The 26,701-nt window shown below is 37.7% G+C and overlaps 2 protein-coding genes across 2 annotated transcripts in view; one reads left to right on the plus strand and one right to left on the minus strand.

Moving 5' to 3' along the window:
* The window catches only part of LOC120635907 (neuroligin-1-like), a 56,665-nt gene that overhangs the window by 16,429 nt on the left and 13,535 nt on the right, over positions 1–26,701 (minus strand). The window contains exons 6-10 of the mRNA XM_039907121.1: positions 25,912–26,044; positions 25,085–25,336; positions 23,165–23,426; positions 22,247–22,484; positions 21,407–21,544 (exon numbers count right to left, since the gene is read on the minus strand). Of these exons, the coding sequence (XP_039763055.1) occupies positions 21,407–21,544; positions 22,247–22,484; positions 23,165–23,426; positions 25,085–25,336; positions 25,912–26,044 (1,023 nt within the window). The remainder of the gene's footprint in view (positions 1–21,406; positions 21,545–22,246; positions 22,485–23,164; positions 23,427–25,084; positions 25,337–25,911; positions 26,045–26,701) is intronic.
* LOC120635913 lies at positions 12,731–14,021 on the plus strand. The gene has a single exon (XM_039907125.1). The coding sequence runs from the start codon at positions 12,858–12,860 to the stop codon at positions 13,875–13,877; it is 1,020 nt and encodes a 339-aa protein (XP_039763059.1). The 5' UTR covers positions 12,731–12,857; the 3' UTR covers positions 13,878–14,021.

The following is a 26,701-nucleotide window of genomic DNA, read 5'->3' on the forward strand; positions in this document are numbered from 1 at the left end:
ATGGTGTGAGGTCAATAGTATGGCTCTTAATGCTAAAAAATGTTTTCATGTAAAATATACAAGAAAGAAAAAACCACTTGTCTCTAGTTACTCAATTGGTAATGTTGTACTGCAAGATGTACCGGAGATCCAAGACTTAGGAGTCACTATTGACAACAAGCTAAATTTCAGATCACATGTGAATAATGTTGTTACTAAAGCCGCGAAGATTCTGGGGTTCTTAAAACGTAATACGAGGGGGTTTTCCATTAAGACTAAAATTATATTATATAATGCCTTAGTGAGAAGCAGCCTCGAATACGCGAGTACTATCTGGAATCCTGCTTACTGCGTGCACTCGCAGCGCCTTGAAAGTATACAGCGCGCTTTTACTCGGCACCTGGCTTTTTATGTCAGTGGCCTTTCACACAGACAGCCATATAATCAGCGATTGGCAGTATTTAAAATGACATCTCTTCGTAACAGGCGGGATATTCTTGATCTGTGTTTTTTACATAAAATATTACAAAACAAAATTAAATGTAACAACCTTCTCAATCATATATCTCTGACTGTCCCGCGCCGGTACACCAGAAGTTGCAAATCCACAAATTTTTTTCATATACCATTTACTAAATCCCATCTCGGAAAACAAGCGCCTATTATACGTATTTGTGCGAAATACAACGATTTATCTAAAAAGATACCTAGCATCGATATCTTCCATGACTCACCCACAGCTTTTAGAAAAAAACTCACCGAACATTTATCGGTGAGTTAAATTTTGTGTTAATTTTTTTTTCTTTTTTGCAAATTAAGTTTATATGACGCTTTGTCAATGCTATGTGCACTTGTTATTGACGTGCATATCAGTCCATGTGTTCGTGTGTGTCCTATGTTTAAAAAACGTGTAATATGCATGTTGTTAGTGCTCTTAAATAAATAAATAAATAAATAAATAAACCTGTGTATGATCAAGATCGAGGGGCAAGGTGGTGCCCCCGCCAAGTCGAGCGCGAAGCAAACACTGCCTTACCATCCATTACTGGAATCATTTTGCCGCATTTTCAGGCCCCTATTTTAGAACCTCTGGATAAGACCAGAACGCAGAAATTTTCATCAATGAGTTAGAATCACATACTTATAATTCAAGTCTGTAGGTCATTTAGTTCCGAAGTTAAGCGAAAGCAAAGTTTCGCATTTCTGATAAGCTTTTCACCTTAACATAATGTATCAGTCGTTATCACTGAAGTATTATCAAAGTACCGCATCACGCAGATCGTCCTGGTGATCATCGGACTATTATATAATTGATTAATCAGAAGGTACGTACAATTGAGATGGTTAGCATAAATTGGAGATATTATACATTCTACCATTTGTGTATGAATATTTAATTAACATGTAATTGAATATAGAAAGCAAGTTACGATAAATTATAGTATTAAAATTCTGAATTAATAATCCATATTAATATTATAATTTGAAAGTTTGTTTGTTTGTTTGTCCTAACTTCACGACCTAAATAATAGTAATTTTTAAGGACGGAGAGTCCCCACAGGATTTGAAATAATCGGAGAATGCGGGCATCAGCTAGTCTCACTGAGCGGTTATTTTATGCTTTATTGATTAAAATTTACGACTTCCCTAGCGCACAGGTGAGCGCTATTAATTTCAGTAGGAGGTCCAAATTAAATCAAAATACACACTATTGCAAACCATATAAAAAGATATAAAAAAAAAACACAATTGAAAGGAAAAAAGTAAAGGCACAATAGCCAGCCTTATCGCTTAAAAGCGATCTTTACCAGACCACCTACCAAAGGACATGAAGACAAGAAGAAGGTTGGAAGGTTGAAAAAGGATGTACACGAAATAATCCCGGTCCGGGGTTCGATTCCTGGCAGGGGTTATTTGGAAATTTATTGTATCTGAATTTTCTCTGGCCTGGTCTAGAAGGCTTTGGCTAGTTATCACCCTATTGACAAAGACGTGCCGACAAGCGATATGGTGTCCGATGCGATGTTGTGTAGAAACCGATTAGGGGTATGACTACCATTCTCTCTAACAGGTTAGACCCCTACCATCTTAGACTGCATCATAACTTACCACCAGATTTTATTTTGCAGTCAAGGGCTACGTTGTAGTGGAATTAAAAAATAAGATTCAAACTTTTAAATTAAAATAGGTTAATTGTTCCTAGTATAACAGGGAAAAGATGTAAAAATAATAAATTATTTTATTCTTTTAAGTTTTAGGTTTTTTCCAGGTTAGGTTCAGTTAATAAGAACAGGGCCAAAAGCAACTTATGCAAGTGCTATAAATTTTCACGACTTCCGTTTTGCATGGCAGATAATATATTATTATTCGCAGAATATCTCCAACCTGTAGATAAATGCATTGCATTGTGAGAATAATGGCGATAGATTTAACGCTTCAATACATAAAATAATGAGATCACATTCATATCCAGCGGGGTCGTTACACTCGGCCCGGGAGCCGAAATGAAATAACAATTCGGGTAAAGAATATTATGAAAAGTACGTTTATTCGGGTTAAGGTAAGGGAAGGTATCTGGACGGTATAAGTGGGTGTGACGGGATATATGTAGTATTTATTAATCCTTTAAAAGAACTAAACAATCCATGTCCTCATTCTAAATCGGTTGAAAGTAAACTATTTGAATAAGTAGCTCATGATAATCTTCGTAATACAAAATATATTCTTTGTTTCACGAAGGCTTTACAGGTTATTAAATAGTCTTTTAAAGGTTTTCTGTTGTGACGTTACTTGGATTCCATATTCTACTTAAACAAAATGAAGAGTTGTGTTTTTGATTGCATTTTTGTCGATTATTACTGGTCTCTCCTCTTCTTCGTTTTTCCTTTCTGGTATTCTTATTATATTTAAATACTCTTACAAATGAAAAAAAATATCAAGGATCTAATATAAAGAATGCATATACATCAAGACTTTTTAATCCTTTAAATAAGGAAGGGTTATCTTTTACAATTGTGTCCGTCTGTAACCCATTACGGCCCACTGCAGAATACGGGTCTCCCTCAAACATGGAGAAAGGTTTAGGCCGTAGTCCACCACATTGGCCAAGTGCGGATTGCTAGGTTTCGCATGTCCCTTTATGGAGAACTCTCAGGCATGCAAGTTTACTAACAATGATTTCGTACACCGTTTAAGCAAGTGATATTGGATCAAATTAAAAACGCATATAAATATATATACGCATATAACAGTCCGATAACATTAGTAAAACTGAATACAATGATAAATTCATTATTATTTAAAATTAGATATACTACGGCTCAGACTAACTGCAGTTAAAAGCATTGATCAGATACACTCAGCTTGGTTCAAGCCGCCTCGTGTACACTAATGTATGCGATATACTCGCTTGTATTTACATAATGCCGTTACGCTGCTATCACTCCGCTAATAGAAAAGAGGATACCTAAGTCAGTGAGTGCTGTTTAAGTATCCTACATATTGCTAAACATGTTTGCCCACATATACAATTCGCATTAAGACCTCTTATTTCAAGGAAGTTTACATTATGATCATAATAATACAAAGTTAGAAACAGTTGTTGAGATGGCATCTGAAAAACTATCATATCTAAGTTATCTCTTTCCAAGGGTACCCAAAAGTCATCATCATCATATTAAGCCATTACTACAAGGCTTTTCCTTCTGCGATAAAAGGGGTTTGAGAACATTATGAAGAGCTCTCTCAGGCATGCAGGTTTCCTCACGATGTTTTCCTTCACCAATCAAGCAATTGAAATTTGATGGCTTAAAACGTACATCACATTGAAAAGTTAGTGGTGCGTGCCGGGGTTTGAACTCAATCCTCCGAAATTGAAGCCGAAGTCCTAACCACTATGCTATCACAATACCCTGAAGTATGAGATAAAGATGAATTTCATTGGCACATGCCAATTTTTTACTTTGGCCCTAAAATAAACGTTTTATATAAAAATAGGTTTGTTGAAATATTCTTGTGAAAAAAAATATAATCTTCATATTAAAACTAAAAGCATTTTCACAAAAATAATGGAGTGCGATGGGATCTTAAAGTAAACTCTACAAAGTCCAGCAAAAACTAGATGAAGAAAATAATTTTATGGAAATTCCTACTTTTATGCAGTTTAAAGATAAAATCAATGTTACTTTCACACTAAAGGAAGTGACATTATCTTTCTTTGTGCATATTCTTGGTATTTATCAAGCTGTGTCCCCTCTTTCTCCTTGCAAGTTGGCGAAGGCAAGTGAACAACAATATGGCCTATTTTGAGGCGCCCCTGGGTGAAAAACACTTAGGAATCTTGCTCACTGCGCGTTGAATTCCCGTAGTATTCGTCAAGCTAAGTTTGTTGTGGGCTCTTCTTAAACCTCGGCGCGTTTGGAACCCTCCTAGCTTTAGTTTTAAATTAACGTCTGCAGTTATCACCATCACCTTACATTAGTGTAACATGTTATATGTATGATCGCTTCATAAGTGCTTGTGATAACGTCTACATGAATACAACATTTTTGAATTGGAATTTGACATTTCTCACAGTTGCTAACCAGTGGCGATATGTCATACTTTTAAAATTGCGGTAGAAGCTCCGAGCAACGTAAAGACTTTGGCGCGGCCAGGTCGTGATGCCTTTTTGTATCTCAATTGTAGAGTCGTTTTAAACTATGCAACTCGTCAGTTTTGTTCGAAAAATGAAGTTCGAAATATCTTTCACCAGCCAGCTTTTGTTAAATCAAAACCAGTAGAGTATTTGCGTTATTTGCATCTCTAAAAACTCTAATAATATCGGATACCTGAAATAGATCCACAATGGCAAGCGTACTCATCTTGTAGTGAGGAATATCATTAACATCCACAGCCTGCAAATGTTTTCCCGTGAGCAGAATGCTGCCCGTTCTTTGTTATATTCCCTTAGTCGCCACTTGGGAAGAGGAAAGTTGGTGACAACTATATTCTAATCAGCTGTAACCACGCGGCACGGCACTGAGTAATATACTACAATAAAATATGAGCTAGGTATTTATTTTTTAGGACTATACTCGGTCAGCGAGTAACGTGGTATGTTGGTCGTTGCAGAAAATATCGCATAACAGACCGTTATTGTGGCCGCATAGTGTATAACTTACCTTAATCTTGTGTATGGCAGGCAACGAAGGAGAAAGAATTTTTGTTGCATTGTCTTATGACAACAAAGTTTTTTTACAGCAGATGAAGAAAATATTGTAGTGGACTATGTAAGGATAGAAGTAAATGGTTCATCCGGCGAATGATTTTTAGTATTTCGTATACCACAATGGTGAAGGTCACATAATTGATAATGTACGTGCTTCATTTATGTATTCGTTATTTTTAACTTCAAAAATATTTATCATTATTTATTGCTGGGTGTACGGAAAAATTCTTTTGAGTTTATGCTTACACCTTTAAATTAAGACCTGTGATGTAAATTATGTGTAATGAGTTAATAAATAAAAAAAAACAATATCTTCGTCTTGAAAATTTAAACAGTCCAACTTTAGTGCGAACCAATATATAAATGAAACTCAAAATTGGATTAAAAAAAAGTTTTTTATTTAATTTTAACCATGAACCTGAAAAGTGTGTTTTTTAGTTTATTTATCCTTTCTTCACGCGCTAACATGACAACCAATCGACTTGGTGTTGGTAAAGAGATAGTTGAGTGAACGAAGAGTCGGATGGTTTTCATGTCTCACCTGGATATCTATAAGTGGCATGTTCGCGTGTGAATACTCGAAATGTACGTGTCTTAGCGGTTAATGGAAAGGCACACGTTTTTTTACACCAACATTGTAAATCTGCTTACTGTTCTGTATTCATGGTCGGCTATTTCTCCTGGCAAAGCTGTTTAAATGAAAATAGTATTTGGTGGTACTTTCACGCAGCAACGGAGTAACAAAATGACGTACAATTTTTCTTACAAGAAGTTAAAGAGCCTGTTACTTTTTATCTTAAATAATAAAAATTCAAATGAAAAAATCCCCAACTTCTAATAGTGTGCATTATTCTACTAGCAAGCCAGTGAAGGAATTGCATATTTCAGCATATTGAAAAAGTTGAGAAAAAATATAATACGTAATTTTTTGGTGAATGCCATTTCGGATTTCCAATTTGTCATAGTGTCAGTATTCTACTAGTCAAGACCTGTCATTTGATACCCATATTGAGGGAGTTGCGAACAAATTTGTCATCCGCCATTTGGCGGTGGCGGCCATCTTGGACGGATTTTCATTCAACATAGCTAAAACCACTCCCGACTACTTCACCTTAAACAAGAAATAACAAAATCAAAATCGGTTCATCAGTTCGACAAGTATGATGCAACAGATAGACACACGAACACACAGAGACACGTCAAATTTATTTGCTACCCCGTTGTTTTTGCGTACGGGTTAAAAAGGGATTATGAACGAAATCGCGGAAAAAATTGTTAGAGAATATGAAAGCCGAACTTGATAACTTTCCGAGGCCTTAATACAGAAAATATGATGCTGCCTACAATGTGAATCATTTGGGAGGAAAATAATGGGCAATGTAAGGAAAATATGAATGTAACTGATACGCGGTGAAGAGGAAATTGGGAAATAAAAATAAGTAATGGAGCCTTGCGGCACAGAATTGAAAACATACAGAATCCTCATTCAGCCATTATTGCATGCAGTGCATTGTGTCCAAAAAACGCGAAAACGCCCCGCGCACGTCTCACTTCACACCCGCGGAATGTTGCTTGCTCACAAACTTTTCCCATTTTCCACATTTTATGGTAAAGGTTAAATAATTACTGAAAACTGCTAGATGATATACTAACCGCCTGTTCGAGAAAAACTACCAAAGTTGAGAGGTTTTTGATGCTTCAATATATGTCGGGTATACGGTTTCTATATAGCGTATTGGGTAGAAGCTCGACTTCACTTTCGGGGGGCCGAGTTCGAATCCCAGCATGCATCTCTAACTTTTCTAAGTTATGTGCGTTTTAAGTAATTAAAATGAGACGGATAACATCGTGAGGAAACTTGAGAATTCCACATAATGTTCTCAAAGGAGTCCACCAAACTGCACTGGGCGTGCGTGATAGACTACGGCCTTAATCCCTTCTATTTGTGGGAGGAGACCCGTGCTCTGCTGTGGGTTGATGTGATAATGATTATGAATATATGGTTTCTGTATGTTCTGAATTCTGTGCCTTGCGGTTCCTTTACCAATGTGATCTGCTTGCGCTGTAATAGTCCTAAGATAACACAGCGAACGATCGGTTGTGCAAAATTGAGAGATGCATTTTATGTAGGTATAGTTAGTTTTCGCCCGCAACTTCTTCCGCTTGGATTTGCTACCTCGGAATAAAAATAAGCCTATGTCACTCTTCGGATCTATAACTCTTTTTATAGAAAATATCTCCTCGGTTTATTGAAGCAGTTAGAAGGATAAACTGAGGCCTAACCTTCGCATATGTAGGTTTAGTTTGATAAGTTCGTAGATTTATTTCGTTTTCATGCTAAGTGAAGGGTTGGCTACGATCTCACCCGATTAAAAGAGACCATAGTATAATAGGTCTATGATGAATGTATAAAAGAAATACTTTAAGCTTAAGGGGATAATGCGTTTGGGGTAAATAAACCTTTATAGGGTTATATCACCTAGCGGTAAGTGAAGTGAAGTGAAGATGTGTGAAGAGTCTAAGATGATAGCGGGCTAACCTGCTCAGTGGATTGTCGGTAGCGGTAACTAGCCGCAGCTGACATAAACTATTTTTAGAGTATTCATATCAAGGTTTTATGGGTCATGGCATTGATTCAATTCTTATAACGTTTTTTTTACAAAAAATACTACGAAATTCTAACGCACATTGTACACTGTATATTTTACGCAGTAAATTACTGAAATATGTCTTTGTATGAATAAGGGTGTAAACCCTCGGTGCCTCTCTGTTCAATGATCCCCGATCGTTCCACAGAATAGTTTATATCAAAGATTACCTAAAATTTGTCGCAGTAGATAAATACATGGTAGTATAGATATAATGCGTGGGAACGAATAAGTATGAAGTATGAAGATTTTTGTAACGATTACACTATAAACCTCATAAGTTCGTAAGTCGGACGGTGAAATGGATGATTTTAATACTCCTATTTTTAAATAATCCTTGAAAAACCAACTCCATAATCGCTAACAAGGCGGGGATAAATAATGACGTAATTATTGATTTCCCGACTTTAACATACCTGTAAAACTGTTTTTTCCTTGTCGGCACGACATAATTTAAAAATAATTTAGTGCGTATTATTTTATTTCGTGCCCACAATAACTATAAAAATGTATTGATGAATCTCCCATCTCATTCAATGGATATAATATAGAGGAACATCTAACGACTGAGAAAAATTAGCTACACCATTCCACCTGGTAACAAATAAGTGGGATTGTAAGAGAGGCTTTTAAAGATATGTTTTGATTTAAAGTACGAGCTATTTTGTATACAATATTGTGTTTAAGTCTGGAGGAAAACAAATGTTAAAGAAAACCTAGGACGGAGAAATATACGTAACGGTGAGCAACAAAAGCTTTCGTATTATGTTACAGTTTTGTTTGCGAGCAAAGAATGACGTCATACCGTGTTACCGAAATGGTAACCGGCTTGCTATTGTTTCATAGTATATGAAATCGTAACTGTCGGAGCGCTTTACAACCATAGTGTAACGTCAAGTAAGCATATAATTAATGTCAATGTCAGTGAACTTTGCGTCATCTGTCAATGTAACTTGTCACACAAAAATATGCAATATCATTCACTTCTTCAAATACAACCTTCGCTGAGGTCACGTTTTTTATTAACTCAAACCTGCATCAAGAATTAGGGTCTGCCTATCGGGCCCTATGGCGTGTCCAATCTAAGGATTGAACATATTTTGGCGACCGTAAGAGGACTCTTCAACAGAAGAGAGAGTGCCATCAGCGAAGAAGACGCAGCGCTTATCGTCGCCCGGCCAATACAAGATCGCGGCAGCCATCCACGTGTCGGACGATTCAAGATAAGTGCCCGTACATCACACCCATACAACACAATCACTTTCACCTTCATCCAATCATCCATCCATTTCATTCATCCATCTATATCCATAATCATCCAAGAATCATACACTATTTTTATAGTACTCCACTACGCATGTTTCACATCACTCATTTAAATTTGCATATCACTCATTACATTTATACATTAATCACACTCTTACGTTACCATAATTTTATAGCTCATACAACATAATTAGTACACGCGCGCCATTTAGGACAGTAAATTTGTGACTGGAGACCGATTCGCCGATACAACGCGAGCGCATCGTTGACTCATTAGTTCGTTGCATTACACGGGCGTAAGCAAAATTGTTATCGCGATTCTTTGTTTTAAAATTACTCAACCACCGTCACATTTTTAGTTTTTAGTAATTCCTGCAATTTAAGATGTCTAACCTTAAAGAATTGATTATAAAACGTAGTAGCGTGAAGGGCCGCGTGACTAAGTTTAAAAACTACATCTCAAAATTCAGCAAATCATCCAGTCTAGACTCCTTACAGATAGGTGAATTAAAGATAAAAATAAACAAATTCGAATGTTTATCTAGCGAATTCAGTGAGTTGCAAGGTCAGATCGAGACGTTAAACGCTGACGAGCTAGAAGACGAACTCGATATTCGGGAAGAGCTCGAGAATGAAATAGATTCTGCCATGTCACTCGCACAAGACATACTAACTCGGTTCTCGAAAAACTTTAATTTTGAAGATGCTCACAGCAGCTCCACGCATCAAGGGTGCGGCGGAAATTCTCAGGGATTAGGTTTTAAGCTCCCTTTAATCCAGGTTCCTCGTTTTGATGGTTCGGCATCCCGTTGGATGCAATTCAAAGAAATGTTTTCCTCTCTTATTAATGAAAATTCAAACATATTACCAATATACAAGTTTCATTATTTAGGTTCTTATTTAGAGGGAGATGCCGCGCGTGTCGTAAGCAACCTTGAAGTTTGCGCCTTAAATTATAACAAGGCCTGGAGTTTATTATGCGAGCGATATGACAACAAAAGGCAATTAATTAATAGTCACCTCAACGCCTTATTCAGCATCGAACCACTGACTCGCGAATCAGATCAAGCATTGCGTTCTTTAATTGATGGTGTTAGCAAAAATTTACGCGCATTGTCCAGTTTAGGGCAACCCACCGATCAGTGGGACACGTTAATTATTTACATGGCTAGCTCAAAATTAGATAATCAAACCAGTATGAAATGGGAGGAGCATCGCAACACCTTAAGTGACATACCTACCTTAGAACAATTTCACAAATTTCTAAAGGATCGCGCTGATGTGTTGGAATCATTTAATCAACATAAAATTCAAAACAAGCGTATCACTTCATCTCATGGAGTATCTGGCCCCAGTAGCAATATTAATTACACTAGGAATTCTAAGCAAAACAAGGTGTTTTCCTATGTTACGCAACCGAGCTCTAATAACAACACTAATAGGTATCGCACTCGCTGTATAGTTTGTAAGGGTGATCATTTTATTTACACTTGCCCTTCCTTTTTGGCCAAATCCCCTGAACTTAGGATAGCTGAAGCTCAAAGACTTCAACTTTGCATGAACTGTCTCCGATCAACCCATAAAACCCGGGACTGCTTAGGTGGAACCTGCAGGGAGTGCGGGAAACTCCATGCCACGATACTTCACAGGCCTACAAATCAAGAACCTGCTACACCTGCACAGGGTTCGAGCGACACAGTCGCAGCTCAGACCGCCGTCGAGGAAATAAGCGTGAATATTTCTAGACAGCCAATTTCTCACGTTATACTATCCACAGTTAGCATACGGGTTACGAATCCTAAGAACTCAAAATCTGAGATTATCCGAACACTTCTCGACAGCGGAAGCCAGTCCAGCTTCTTGACACAACGAGTTAAGGAGAGGTTAAATTTAGAGGCGATACCTACAGATATCAATATTATAGGTATAGGTCATAACACAAATAATTACGTCACTGAAAGATGTTTTGTTCAAGTCAGTTCATTACACAGTGACTACAATACAAATTTATCGTGTTTTATTATGCCCGAGTTGACCGGCAACATACCAAAGGCTTACATAGATCGTAAACAAATAGATATACCAAATCATATCCAACTAGCTGATCCCAATTTTTATATCTCTGGACCAGTCGATGCTATTATCGGTGCTGACCTATTTTGGGAGGTCATAGGGAACAATATTCAATCTTTAGGCAAAAATAGCCCATTCATTTATAATTCAAAATTCGGTTGGGTTATTTCAGGTCCAATTTCATTAAATAATAAAATCAAACATACACATTGCAATTTCGTATCAAGTAATTCATTAGATGATCGTTTAGAAAAACAAATATCAAAATTTTGGGAAATAGAAGAGATGCCCAAGCGGTCTCTATTGAGTGACAGCGAGAGGGCATGTGAGCAGCATTTTCAGACTCATACCACTCGCCTCGAGTCAGGTAGATTTTGTGTCAGGCTACCTCTGAAGGATTCACCCTCAGTTTTAGGAGACTCATTCAGTCAGGCAAAGAAAAGAGTCTTGAATCTTGAAAGGCGGTTTTGCAAACAACCATATTTAAAACAGGCCTACGCTGCCTTTATAAATGAATATATAGACCTAGGTCATTGCTCAGAACTTTCTAGCTTCACACCACGATCAGGCTACTTCCTGTGTCATCACCCTATTTTCAAAAAAATACAAGAAAATACAGACATATTATATTCAATGCAAATTCCGCGATATGTAATCAGCAAAGATAATGTTAAAATCGAACTTCATTCGTTCAGCGACGCATCTATGTTCGGATACGGGACATGTATCTATGTAAAAACGATCGACGCGTACGGTAGGTCGAGCGTTCAATTATTGTGCGCTAAGTCGAGGGTAGCGCCTAGCGGCAAGCCGATGACGATTCCCCGCCTCGAATTATCGGCGGCGCTCCTCGCCGCTAAGCTCTGCGCGTCCTGCCTTACGTCTATACGTGCACCTATAGCCAATTGCGTACACTGGTGCGATTCAAGCGTTGTACTCGGCTGGATTAAAACCAGTCCGACCAAACTAAAAATGTTTGTCGCGAACAGAGTTGCAGAAATATGTGAAAACACACAGAGTTCATCTTGGCGTTACGTACCTACAAATTTAAACCCGGCAGATCTTATATCTAGGGGCATAGACGCAAATCGTCTACGAGATTCCACGCTTTGGTGGAATGGTCCTGAGTTCCTACTCCAGGAGCAACATAATTGGCCTACTTTAAATTCGAATATAGTACAAGAGCTACCGGAATTAAAAGTGCACTCAAGCATTATTGAACCGAATTTAATTATATTTGAAAATCATTCAAATTTAACAAAATTAAGTCGTTCCTTTTCGTACGTATTAAGATTCATACACAACTGCACACATCCGAATTCAAGGCGTACTGGTAATTTAACTACTATAGAATTAGATGAATCATTCACAAGGCTTGTTATATTTAGTCAGCTGTGTTCCTTTCAAAGAGAATATACTTGCCTGGCAAATAAATCACCAATAAATACAAAGAGCAAGCTCTTATCACTTTCGCCATTTCTCGACGAAAATAAAGTCATGCGTGTAGGTGGACGGCTCGATTCATCTACATACAGCTACGAAAAGAGACACCCGATTGTATTAGACGGGAAACATCATTTTACCAAATTATTATTTCGCCGCGAGCACTTGCGCCTATTGCATGCCGGACCTCAGGCATTACTTTATTCGGTCAGAGAAACAGTCTGGCCACTGGGGGGAAGATGCCTGGCAAGACGCACGGTCCGCGAATGCGTACTATGCAGGCGACATCAAGGTCGAACTTTGAACCCCATGATGGGAAATTTACCATCACAGTGATGCCTGCCTTTCCATTTCATACTGTCGGTATCGACTTCGCGGATCCGTTTCAGATGCTGACTAGAAAGGGTCGAGGTGCAAAAACGATTAAATGCTATTTGTGTTTGTTTATTTGCTTCCGTTACAAATGCGTCCACTTAGAAGCCGTAACTGACCTTTCCAAGGATGCACTAATTTTAACCATGCGACGCATGATATCCAGACGCGGGAAACCAGCTCAGATTTTCAGTGACAATGGTCGAAACCTGGTTGCCGCAGCTAGGGAAATTACAGAATTTTTGAAAACAAATCCCGTCATATCGGACTTCGCAGCTGACAATCAAATTAAATTTTCTTTTTTACCGGCGTACGCCCCTCACTTCGCAGGCTTATGGGAAGCAGGTATAAAATCTGCCAAGCACCATATAAAGAGATACATAGGAAATAACAAATTAACATTTGAAGAACTGAGTACACTCTTTGCGCAAGTGGAGGCTATCTTAAATAGTCGTCCCTTGTATCCCATGTCTTCCTCTCCTAACGATATGCTCCCTCTATCCCCAGGGCACTTCTTGATCGGCCGGCCGCTGACAAGTTTGCCGTCGCCGCAGATCGAAGACAGCACCAGCACCAGCAGTCTTGACCGCTACGCGAGAATCGAGAGCATAAGGCAGCAGTTTTGGCGTCGGTGGCAAAAGGAATATATCAGCGAGCTCCAGCAGCGCACCAAATGGCGCACTAATAAGGACAAACTACACGTCGGAGACCTCGTCATTCTACAAGACGACAACCTCGCTCCACTTCACTGGCGTATGGGCAGAGTGGTAGGATTATTTCCTGGTCCTGATGGCATTTCAAGAGTGGCGGAAATAAAAACCACTAGAGGAATCGTCAGAAGAGCTTTGACTCGGATTTGCCCTCTTCTTTCGGAAACTTCATCTTAAACACCCTCGGTGTTTCAGAAGGGGGAATCATGTCGGAGCGCTTTACAACCATAGTGTAACGTTAAGTAAGCATATAATTAATGTCAATGTCAGTGAACTTTGCGTCATCTGTCAATGTAACTTGTCACACAAAAATATGCAATATCATTCACTTCTTCGAATACAACCTTCGCTGAGGTCACGTTTTTTATTAACTCAAACCTGCATCAAGAATTAGGGTCTGCCTATCGGGCCCTATGGTGTGTCCAATCTAAGGATTGAACATATTTTATAATTCGTACTTTCATAGTATCGTATAATATTATACATAAACTATAAAAAAGTTTGGAAGCTAAATATGAATAATAAATGACTATGAAATGGTGATAACAAAAAAAATAGCCGGACTAAGTTTGTTGTGGATTTTCTTAGGACAGGGCGCGTTTGGAACCCTCTTAGCTTAATATTTAAGTTAACCCACGTCGTTTTCAACATAATTTCACAATTATGTAAATACATATGTATGAACGCTTCATAAGTGCATGTGATGGGCGTACACGTAGATGTTTTGAATTTGAATGAATATTTTCTAGAATATTTAAAAGGGATAAGAATTTATTAATCCAAAACGTAGCGTAGATAGCAATTAGGACGAATATTGTTCCAGCGAATACAGACATTTGGGTAAACATTATTGGTAATTACTTTATTTGACTTTGCCAACATTCGCCGATACCGTATTTTGTTCCTAATAGATAGCGCGTATAAATTATATCCACATTTTTTGTGATCTCGCGAAAACTCTCCAATTTAGGAGATATTATATCGGTTTCAAAATACGAGTAATTCCATGTATCACTCGATATTGTATATTTTATGATGTTTATGTGTTTGTATTAACAAGAACATTTGTCTGGTAATATTTTTCCGATCGCTTTTAATATTTATTAAATTTAATAAACAAGTATCCCCTATTTATTTGGTCACTAACACTAAACAATTGAACGGTAATTCTAATAAAAAACATTAAATTACTGAATATGTTGACCTCATAGCAAAAAAATTGTAATTTTGTATCAAAAGAACTATGGCTACTTTGGAATAAACAAAAAAAATACTACATACAGAGATGAAAATCACAAAAGTAAAATTTTACACAATACCGCCTTGAAATTAAAAGTTGTACAGCATCTGCTGAGCATAAGTTGACCTTATTTTCTTTGAAATAGGAATCCGTATACTTGCCACTGATCATCCCGACTGATAAATACCTCAGAGCTGTAGAGCTGGAATATTTATTGATTTATTTATCTCAGAGCTGTTGTCAGTGTTCTTCACCCGCGGTTATTACGCTTTTTTACAAATCCGGGGATGTTTTCGTGGGATATAAAGTAGCTTATGTTACTCTCCGTCGTTTTAACTAACTCTATGCCAAATCAAGTCGATTGGTTGCTTAGTTAGGGCGTGAAGGAAGAACCAACAAACAAATACACTTTCGCATTTTTAATTTTAGTTAGGATTTTACCGTCGACAGTCATGCCAAAAAGCTAGCCCAATCCACCTACCAGTGTCTTACAATTTTTTTGGATTTTAGTTTTATCTACATTCAGCGAGCAGTTTCACTTAAGTGATACCATGATCTTGAAGCGTTCGCATGACTCAGTAAAACGATCAATAGGATGTCCTAGTGTTGGAATAAGACAGCGAAGCTTGGATAGTTGGATAAGTTTTTGCAGAGTGATGTGGCGATGTGTCATTTCATTCTTCTTTAAATATTGTTCATCTGTAGATCAAGTTAACAATAGATTGCCAAATATAGTGGCCGAAACCTTTCCTAAACTGATCCAAGCCTCGTGAACTCGTGACTTTACGCTTTTATAGATCGTTAGCGCACTACGTTACAGCAAAGAAAAGTAAATATCGCTGTTGGCGATAATTCGCCAACTGAAAGGGCTCCAATTCAAACTTCATACGCTCTCATGATTTTTGGTTTTCATCCAACCGAATATTGATAAAGCATGTTAGACACAGACATAAACCCCTTGACGCGGTATATCACATTATGCTCTAATATCTCGCGACACGCCTCATATCCCTACCCTATGATACCAGAGTGACATAAAACGAGTCGGAAGGAAATAATTCCACGCGATTAGGGAAAACATCCCTGCAACCGATACCTACTCGATGGGATCAGATATCTGGTTCGGTTAATCAGGGTTCAGTAGTTGTTTCTATTTACGCTTCCGCTGATTCATACATAAAAACATCGCAGTGTTTTGTTTCTATGTCTCACAGAATTAGAGCTCATGTTTCTGTTTAAGTAATCCAATTTTATTATCATCGGTCGTCTCAGCGATGTCTCTATTGTCGTAGTATATATATTTATATATAAGTTAATTTGAACTGAATACCTTGCTTAAATTTGCACTTCCATACACGGAAAATTGATTTGGACCACCAAAATTTTACAATTTGGTTACTGAATTCGGTAATTGTTATTTCAACTAACATTTATCCGGGATTGAAACGATCTTGTCGGTCCCAACTGTAATTCTCATTTTTGACCACACGTTTTGTCCCCGACTAAACAACAATAGAAGGAATTTCATCGTTCTTCATCCATTCTCTTCAAAGAAGCGCCCCATCTTCCTACTTCTAACTCTATTAAGAGATGCTAGTCTACTCCATTTTCCGAGACTTATGCTTGTCCCACGGACCTTTCGACTCCATCCAAACTTCCAATATCCATCGGCCATCTAAAAAATGAGACAAGCGGTTTGCTAATTTAGCCCGTTGGCGATTACTTTACTTTTTTTAAAAATTAATACATCGGGAACGTTGGCCATAAAGAAACTCGAGGATCTTTTTACACACAAAAATATTTGAAATTTGAATTGGCACATTTTTACCATATTACAGCATTGTAAGTCAGACGAAAAAAAAAACTTTTTTTCAAATATAATTTTTTTCGTAATTGCAGTAAGATGATGGTAATAACTGTTTGACTTGAAACTTAGTCAAAGCTGGAGCTACGAGGTTACCCATTTCAAGCCGAATGCTAAATGTATTCGTTGCGACAGTCAAATATAATGCATCAATCAATTGCAGCCGCAACTTAGCCAAATCAGTATACAGAATTATGGCTGTTATTAAAATTTCCACTGGGGAGAACAAGGCTATTGAGTTACCGAAGCTACAACAGTCCCCGCGGGACTCAAAAATGATGGTGGAGGTAGAAAACATCAATGAAGCCATAGTTAATTATCGGTTGGCTCAAATTTCCGTACACGAGCGAGCTTCGGAGAATAAGCGGCGCTCGCTGGTAACCGCTAATTGCTGCGACGTGTTGCCGCTCCTGTTTTCATTTTCATTTTGTATTAACCTCGATGCAATATAGGGACGTTTTATGAATTTTACTGCTTTGTCATTGTCCTGGGTGTGGGTGGGTGTCGTCGTGTTTTTTGAAGGGATGGCTTGATTTGTATGTAGATTCGTTTTGTTGATTAATGATAGGAACTCTATTATAGAATGAGTTCTGCCATGTGTGCCAGTGGCATTGGTAGATTATTATCAAAGTTGTGGTCGATGAGTTAAGTAAAATAAACTTTGCGTGGGATTTAACTAGATTCTTCTAGATTGAATTGATTTATGGTTTTGATGCTTACTAGGTTTCAACAACATGTATCATGGAGAATACTAAGTCAACGTTTTAAAGGTTAAAAGTAATGTTCCGGGGTTAGAGTAAAACTGCGATGGGTAGTGTCTTATTTTCGTACACGTGCTACGTAAACCCTTTAAATTTTGCTCCGTTCCACAAGGTACTAAATGATTGTAGTTACATAACTACTTTAAACATTTTCTTAACTTCCATTTTATCTTCGATTTAGTCTCCACTGTTGTAATTCGTCTACTGTGACTAGTGTGTGTGTATTAGTGACTATCTCGATGCAAACTAGTTACACCTAGCAAGGTTGAATAGTCCAGAACAAAATCTCTAAAATTATGACAGATTCATTCTCTCATTTTCACATAACGTGTTACTTTTTAGAGAATTTGGATCAGTAACATCTCTTATGAGGTTTGTAGATCTTAACGTCAGGCTATCAGTACACTTGTACGATCCTTATGTATTGGATAAATATTGGATAGAAGCAGGCGTTACTTTTTGGAAATCCATAATATATTATGAAAATCAAGCTTAATTTGCTATATATCGCGAACAGCAGGTTAATCAGTTATTTATAATTTCTTCAAACCGTATACTCCACAACAAACAGATCCTCGGCAATATACCTTCTACGCACGTTTCGCTCCGAAACCGCGTCGAGCATCCTCAGGAGATGTTGACTGTACAACTAATAATTTATCCTTGGGTAATTTTAGTATGTTGTTTTTACTTTACGATTATGTAAAAATATTGTATCTGTAAATAAGGGTGCTTCAATGGTTTAACAGTTTTCGGAAAACACACTGAATTCTAACCCATTAAATTTTCCGAAGCTACGAATAACTTTCTAAAACTGCTTTGCAATAAAGCGAGCTTCCATTAAATTCCCACAGCTAAAGGTTAACTATTTTTGGAGGGATACGCTTGGAAGCGGTTAATGAGGGGCGTTTCTTGTTAAGTGAGAGGAAATGGCCGTAATGGTCGCGGATAGACAACACAGCGCTAACTAGATACATCCATTAAGCTGAGTAACCCGAGGATGTAGGGTGTTGTACAACAATGTCACATCATTGATGCAAAAAAAAACATTTTTAGGTAAATGGCATTTCTTTTTTAGGTATAAAGCACGTATTACAGTATACGGTTGTTGAAAGGATCTTCGAATACACAATGAACAGAAAGATAGAGTTCCAGAAAAATCAACTAATTTTATTTCTGCAACTGAAATTACTTTAGAAAAAAGACGCGATTTAAGAGATCAAATGTTGTTATATAAAATAATACATAATTTAGTTGACTCCCCACTTCTTCTAAGTAATATAGATTTTGCATGTCGTAGGTTAAATGCAAGGCGTAAACCTCCCTTTGCGTGGGCTAGATGGAAGACAAGGTATTCGGCAAATAACTTTTTATCTCATGCGTGCAATGCTTTTAACAACAAATATTGTGAGACGGACATTTTTCATGTCAAAATTGGCACGTTTAGAAAATTTATTTTAACAAAATAAGTACTATAGCTTTAAAGTTTTCGTTTTTCATTTTTGTTTTACTTACATTATTATTATTTTTTCTTTTTTTGTATAATAATTGCTTGCTAGGTACTTACTCCTAAGCAATTGTGGTTAATGTTATCGTGTTATATGTATAACCAAGTTGTGGAAACTTTATTGGTCTATGTGATACAAAAATACGGCATTACTTTTATGTATAATTATACTGTTTGTTTCCCTTGAAAAGCTAATAAATAAATAAATAAATAAACTTTGCGTCGTATACAATGTTGCAACGTTGCAAATAGTCATGACATGAAGTTCCGCAAGATAGCGCCTGCTCGCATCCAGCTGGATCTACGGAGACAGGCGATGGAGCTTTTTAATGGACAACAAACAGCAAGTCACTTGCGAGAGTTTAGTGAACAGTTTCCTACTTTAGAATTTAAATTTCTTTACTCAGCAGTTTATATTTTTTTACTTTCATGCTAGTATTATATGTCCGAAACAGTTTATGTTGGTTTGTTTGTTCATTTTTGGGTCAATCACTGCGCTAATCTTTATGATATTTGGCACAGAGATACCTCGTAACCCGGAAACGTTTTATCATTGTTACCTATACATAGGCAGCTAAACCTATCGAAATTTTGCATGTTGAACCTTTTCCTGGTGACCTTTTTAGCCGGAGAAAAATAATATTAAGGATTTTTTTTTAATTTGAAACAAAGTAGAACCTCCTGAACCATTTATAATAAGGCGATTTCAAATAAATCACCATTTTGAAATTGTTATATTGAAGTAGTTTTTGAAATCTTTCTCAATGGCATAATTTGTGGGATTTATATGCTTTTATATGATTATTATGATATCTGATAAGATCTCTGATTCGTTGTGTTAGTAGTATAAAAAGCAACAAATGCTGAATTTCATAATGCCAAGGATGAATCATCCGACTCCACTTTCATCGCTCAAGAGAATAATAAATGTTAAATTATTGTTAATTATTGATGTTGCTGAATTTTTTGACATCTATCGGTATCTGCCTTCCAAACTGGTGATATATTTACGAATAGAAAGACTAAATATAGAATAAGCCTACGTGTAATAAATGAATTTGGATTTTGTATACCATCCGCTTTCGCTCGTATATTGTGAGGCTCTTCAAATATTTGCATCCATCGCATTAAGTTGCTCAACGTGTTTTATGAGTTTCCGCCATGAGTCAGGCTATCGGCGTAATTACTCATCGCCGTGCTCGCAAACTTGGCTACCTCATAGTGGTCGCGCAAAGAAAACAACAATTTCGAATAATGCGCAATTTATCTTCACTATTTACCAACTAACTTCATTTATTTGAAAGTTGAAGTACTCGTAAGTACTAATTGAAATTGAGTGCGGCTCTAATGTATTTACTTTTAACATTTATCACGAAAAGTATACTGTAAATTAGTTAAACTACTTCATGAAACTCAACACCGGAAACATAATATATTAATTCAATACAAAATTTAATCAATATACTTACAATGTATAATGGGAAAGTTAAATAGAATTATTTTCTTGGACTGCATTGTAAAATCATTCGTATTAATCAACTTTCCAAACTAATGAAGATAAATAATACTAAATTAAGTGTTACAAAATAAGAAAAATAAACAACGTATATCACCGTTGCGCTACATAGCGATCTCTTCCAGGCAACCAATGGCGTAAAAACACAGCTCAACAAAAGAAGCTACACGTAACCTCGTAATCGATTCCGCTATTTATAAAACGGAGTTACCATTTCAATAACAAAACTGCAACGCTGGGAACTTTACGCCATTTTTATCAATAATACTATCATATCTAGAAATAATACAAGTTAAACTGATAACAATTAAAATAACTAGACTTTAAAGCTATTGGTTCTGTAAATTTCCTTTGATTATAAAATAGTAACATTGTTTTCAACCGACTTAAAAGACAGACTAAAAGAAAGACTTTACTTTTTTTTGTATACTTGCTACTTTTTTTTTATTTGTAATACACTAGTGTTTGACCACAATCAGATTACTGATGGAAAGTGTAGATGTGGCCTAAGATGGAACGCGCTTTCCTAGTAGATGCCTATTCACTTTTGTTTTAAAGAGTTGTAAGAGTTGGGAAACACAGAACTCGCGTTCCAAATCCCAACCATGCGTATAAGAAAAGAAGATGCAAATCGCTTTGTGCGAGTTTTTGGAACATACGCACGTAAACCGCTTGGTGTCTCGCGATGGTAAAATGCTGAAGAGGGAACGAGATCGAGCAGTTATATACAATGGAGACAAGCATAGCACTATTGGAGTTAAGGTTGGCCTGGTCGGGATCATGCTATGGACTGGCCGGGATATTTTCTGCGGACTGACCTGCGAACATGTCAGGGCGCGGCGCGCGCAGGCGGTGGTGCTGCGGGGAGGCTCCGGGCCGGTGAAGCTGCGGTACCAGCTGCAGCCACAGCGACAGCTTATGCCCGCGGTAGTGGCTCTTCAGGCGCAGCTTGGAGCCTGCGCAACAAGGCCCGTGAGCACCCCAAGTACCACAGCTCGAGAATTGCGATATGGAATGCTCAAGCGTCATCCTTAGTATTAATAGATCATCATTTGTTTGGCAGAGCTCGTCCGGAGAAGTGCTAATGCCCTGCTTATTTCTGCCACTATGAGCGTCATTCTTGCAATGCTGTGTTTCGGTCTGAGGGGCGTGGTTGCCGGTGTAATTAAAGTCACATAAAGCTTAACACCTATGCCTACATTTACAGCACAAGGCGGCATGCGAAGTGTTGCTTCTTACCGTTTCCCGGTACCATACACAAAAGTTACTATTAAATATATCCCCATCAGAAGTGGGATGGGCATGTATACCCACCACGCTGATCCAGTGCGAGTTGTAATTGCCCTCACTGAGGATGGCTTACCGAGCTTTTCAACACATGCTGGTGTACGCTGATAGTTGGAACTTATTCTAGATATTTTAACGGAAAACTCAATACAAATAATTATATAGGTTATCATTCTATTTAACCAATGTAATAATATGATTAACCCATAGTTACTTAGGAGTTAACATTGATTAAATTTGCGAACATGTTGATTAATGTTACAGTTAGCATTCCATCAATTATTATATACCAGATATAATGGGTATGGGCAGTCTTCATCGTATGCTTGTCCTATTGCGTGTGTGGTAAAACTTCGTGGAATATCACTCACCTATGCTTAGATACTGTTGTGTGTTAAGGTCGTATGGCGGCCACGTGACGCCCTCGTGTCTTTCTTCACCTTTGGGTGTAGGGTCACCGGTTTTGGCGAAGGCAGCTAACAACGCGACAGTCGCTTCAGAGACCGCGACGTCGTTACGCGAGTAATTCCGCGGGGATAGGGGCAACCCGCCCACCAATGGGAGTCCGAGGAAGTAGCAAAGTGTCTCGCCGCTTACACTCCCCAGCCTCTGTGGGAATAAAACAAGATGAGATTCCCTCAACTAACTATTCAACAGCTTGATGGTATGAATGATATTTGTAACCTAACAGTGTGAATTGTTCTTTAAAAAAAATAAAAAAAAATCATTGTTGTAAAACTAAACTCTAATAGACTCAGTTTCTTTCATTCTTTTCAGTTCATAATAAAAGTAGTTTTGGTTGTGACTTAAGCAGAAATATATGAGTTTTTTATCTTATTAACATACCAAGTTTCAATAACCTGAGGCTGTTAATTAAATAACAAAATAAAGTACTCTTTAAGCTAGCAATGAATTCGATGTTGCAAGAATTCTTAATTATTGTGCCTAAAATAACTTTTCGCAGATTTTTTTTTAAGATTAACAATTAGCCCTTTTTAAATTTATTAACAAAAGGTAATTGGAATGGTTATTGTCGTCTATTTTGCTGCGAAATCAAATAATACACTTATTAATAAATAATTATTAGACAGATTGAAAATCCTGTACCGGATTGCCATATCATAATGCCAATCAGATACAAGATTTGTATTTCTATAATTGAAAATGATCAATATATTATGTATAATGATCATGGTCTTTTTTACTTTACTTATAGAATATCTAACTATCGTAGCGTAAGTCTAGTCTACACCCGAATTGAATACAAGATTATATTTAGGGTAAATTACCTGTGGGTAGTCAGCTTCCTTGCTCTGGTGAGCAAAATGCGCAAAGAAAGTCCTGGCGCCGCGACGCGCGTGTATTTGCGCCAGTCGCAGCGCCGGCGCCGCGCCGGCCGCGTCGCTCAAGGCCTCCAGGGTCGCATCGCGGATGTTGATGGGGTGTTGGATAGGTTTCTCCCAGTCCGTGTACTCGTTGCGCACCGCCGCGAATATCTCGTTGCGGTGGTACCGGTACACGTTGCGAACGTACGTGCGTAGGATTCGACTCCTGGTAGATCGAATATTAATATTATCATTGGCATGCAGATACCATCAAACTTGTGACATCTAACAAGCTATGGGCTCCCTAATTATCATGGGAATGACGTCACAGGGGTTTGATAAAACAGATTGGCCGCTTCTGCCTCATGCCAAAGTCGCGGTAGTTCACATCGGTCCGCACATTGTGTCATTTTGTTGTAAGTTAGGTTAAAACACCATTGTAGTTTTCAAATTAAAATAATTTTTTGGACAATTTTGGTTTTGTGTAGTCCTGCACTGCGGCTTATATAACTAATTTGTAAATAAATAAATAAACTAACACAATACACACATCGCCATCTAAGTAGTTCCAAAGTAGCGTAACTTGTGTTACGGGTAGGTACTAAGATAACTAATGAATAATTTTATAAATAATATACATAAACACTTATAATATACACATAAACACCCAGACACTGAAATACATTTATGTTCATCACCGAATGGGAATCGGACCCACGGCCTTGGACTCAGAAAGCAGGGTCACTGCCCACTGAGCCAGCCGCCCGTCAAATGCCAAAATATATCGTAGGGTCCAAGTCCGATTCCCACAACTAGAAAATGGTTGTGTGGATTGTTGTGGATGAATGAATGATTCTTTATTTTTCCACATTACTTATATAAGTACAATATAATGTTGCTTATGCCCATATGTTTTGTGACACAGTTATAATGTGGGGACTGAAGCTTTAACTATGTAAACCCAGTGTCTCAAGTCACCAGGCCCTTTCCCGAAGAAAAAATATCCAAGCATGAATATAATATAGTTTAATGAATATAAAATGTTATAATTACAGTCATTCGATTATATTTAAACTTACTTTAATGTTTAATATTTAAATAATAATAAACACAGGTACCCCTATCTTACAATTTCTGAATTCCTTTATTTTAATAGAAGATTTAATTATGTAGAGATTTTAGATTTTATAAGTATTAATAGTAATTATTTATTTTAAATTGTGCGTGTGTGTGTGTGTTTTGTGTTTATGTATTATGTTTATGTGTTGAACAATAATATTTTTAAGTGCCTGGGTGTCTATCTGTACATTATAAGTATTCATGTATATTATTATTTATCATTTATTTGAGTACCCATAACAAAAGCTACCTACGCTTACTTTGGGGCTAGATGGCGATGTGTGTATTGTCGCACTTTTTTATTTTTTTAAAGAATTATTTTAAGAATTCTTATGTACTGAGTACAAAGTTGCAAGGTAGCTCGTTATCATATTTTAAGTTAGCGTCCGTCTTTTATTCCACGAGGAAAGGATAATAATAGTAGCCAATGTCGAAAGCGATACCGAAATATCCAGTGATGGTCGAAGGAAACAAAAGAGCACTCGATTTACGAGGGTACTCAGAGGCATCTGATCTGACCATCTCTTCCTTTCTATAGGAAACACTCTATACTAACTCAAGTAGTTATTGCAGTATCCCCGCTTAACACAAATCACTGTCTATGATTGCATTTATTGTACTATAAAGGGGGGTATAAGACACTTGTTTCATTACTAAGTAAATAAAACCCATGTGTAAGTAAGTAAAATTTAAATTTCATCTAAACTCTGACACACCTTCACTTGTGTTTGAAAGCAGCCATAAAACTTCTAAGACGACACTTACCTATGCTCTTCCTCGAATCCATGTCTCACATCCTCTTCGCTGAAGAACTGGTAGCTCTCCGTGGTGGTGACCACAACAGCGAGGGTAACTTCCAGGAACACTTCGCTGGCGTGGAGGGCTCTAGAGGGAGCCTGGCCCGGGGCGTCCCGCGCGCGCGGTACCGATGGTGCCCAGCCCGCCAGGAAGCGCGCGCGTGGTGGGTCCACGCCCAGCAGTGCACCCAGCGGCCGGGAGCGGATGCAGGACACTAGCCTGCGCAGAACATTCGCAAATAACGGGGAACCTTCAACAACACTAACAACGCATGCAGTAGTTTGCAGAATCAAATGACACCAACGATAAGAAAATTATAACGCAGATAGTCCGTTCATCGCCACTTGGTCTTTTTATGCTCAGGAGAATATGACCAATCGGTGGGAAATCGTGACACTGTAGGTTGTTGTTATTTTTAATTCTATTTCTTTTCTGATCACATAACTGATATGGGATTTGTATCACAGATTCTATTACTACGTGGTTGTTTTTTTTATTTTATTATTTTGTTTAAGAGTTATTTTGTTATTTTAGATAGGTATAATTTATTTAATTAACAATATTTTATTTCTTTACACACTATTTTTGTAGAACATGGTATTTCTATATAATGACGGGCTATTTATTGATTTTAGTTTTCATGAATCAATAAGCCCAAGTTTAACGTAGAAGACGAATTAAAGTCTTGATAATATGTCATCGTGGGGAATGATTGCACAACAAAATGGAAACTGACATTAGTGTAGGTTCAGCCAGCGTCAGGAGTAGCGGTCAGTGGCCCACCGGATGCTTACCAGTGCTCTTCCGCCGCGTCGCGTGCGCAGCGCAGCGCCTGCGCCGTGTGCTCTCGCGCCTGCGCCGCGTCCGGCGCCAGCGACGCGGGGCCCAGCGCCGAGCCGCTGAGCAGCAGCACCCGCGACACCACACCTGACAGACACGCTGAATAGTAGCGGGGGTCTCTCTACGATACAAGCTCCATCAATAATTACATTAATCTTTGTACACTAGCACACAGATAAAGACAGCGAATTGATTGATGGTTTTGGCGGCGCAGTGGGTGGTGACCTTGCTTTCTGAGTCCAGGCTTTGGGTTCGATTGCCACAACTGGAAAATATTTGTGTGAAAATGAATGCTTTTTAGTATCTGCAGGTATAATATTAGTATTTATGTATATTATTCATATCAGTTATCTTAGCACGCTTAACGCGCTTACTTTGATGGCGATGTATGTATTGTCGTGATATATATACATTTATTTATTCAGAAATTTGGTGCTAGAGGCGCATACCGTGTACTGGAAATCGTACAAATATTCTTTGTCACTTAAAATTAAAACTTCACCTTCTACCAACTACCTTCTTCGCACCCTTTGGAACTGGTAAAACCGGTACTCGTACGTTCTTCAACGCGTTCATCGGTTCATTCAGTGACGACGATCTTCAGTCGTGAGGGAACGATTACACATATATCTTCAACATACAGTGTGTACGTTACTTCTTACGTTGAATTTCATATGCCATAAAAACCGGTTCAACTAGAACTTTAATTATTTTGATCAAAATCATGTTCGTTTGTTTATTTTT

The sequence above is a fragment of the Pararge aegeria genome, chromosome 3 (assembly GCF_905163445.1).
Source record: "Pararge aegeria chromosome 3, ilParAegt1.1, whole genome shotgun sequence".
NCBI classification, from domain to species: Eukaryota; Metazoa; Arthropoda; class Insecta; order Lepidoptera; family Nymphalidae; genus Pararge; species Pararge aegeria.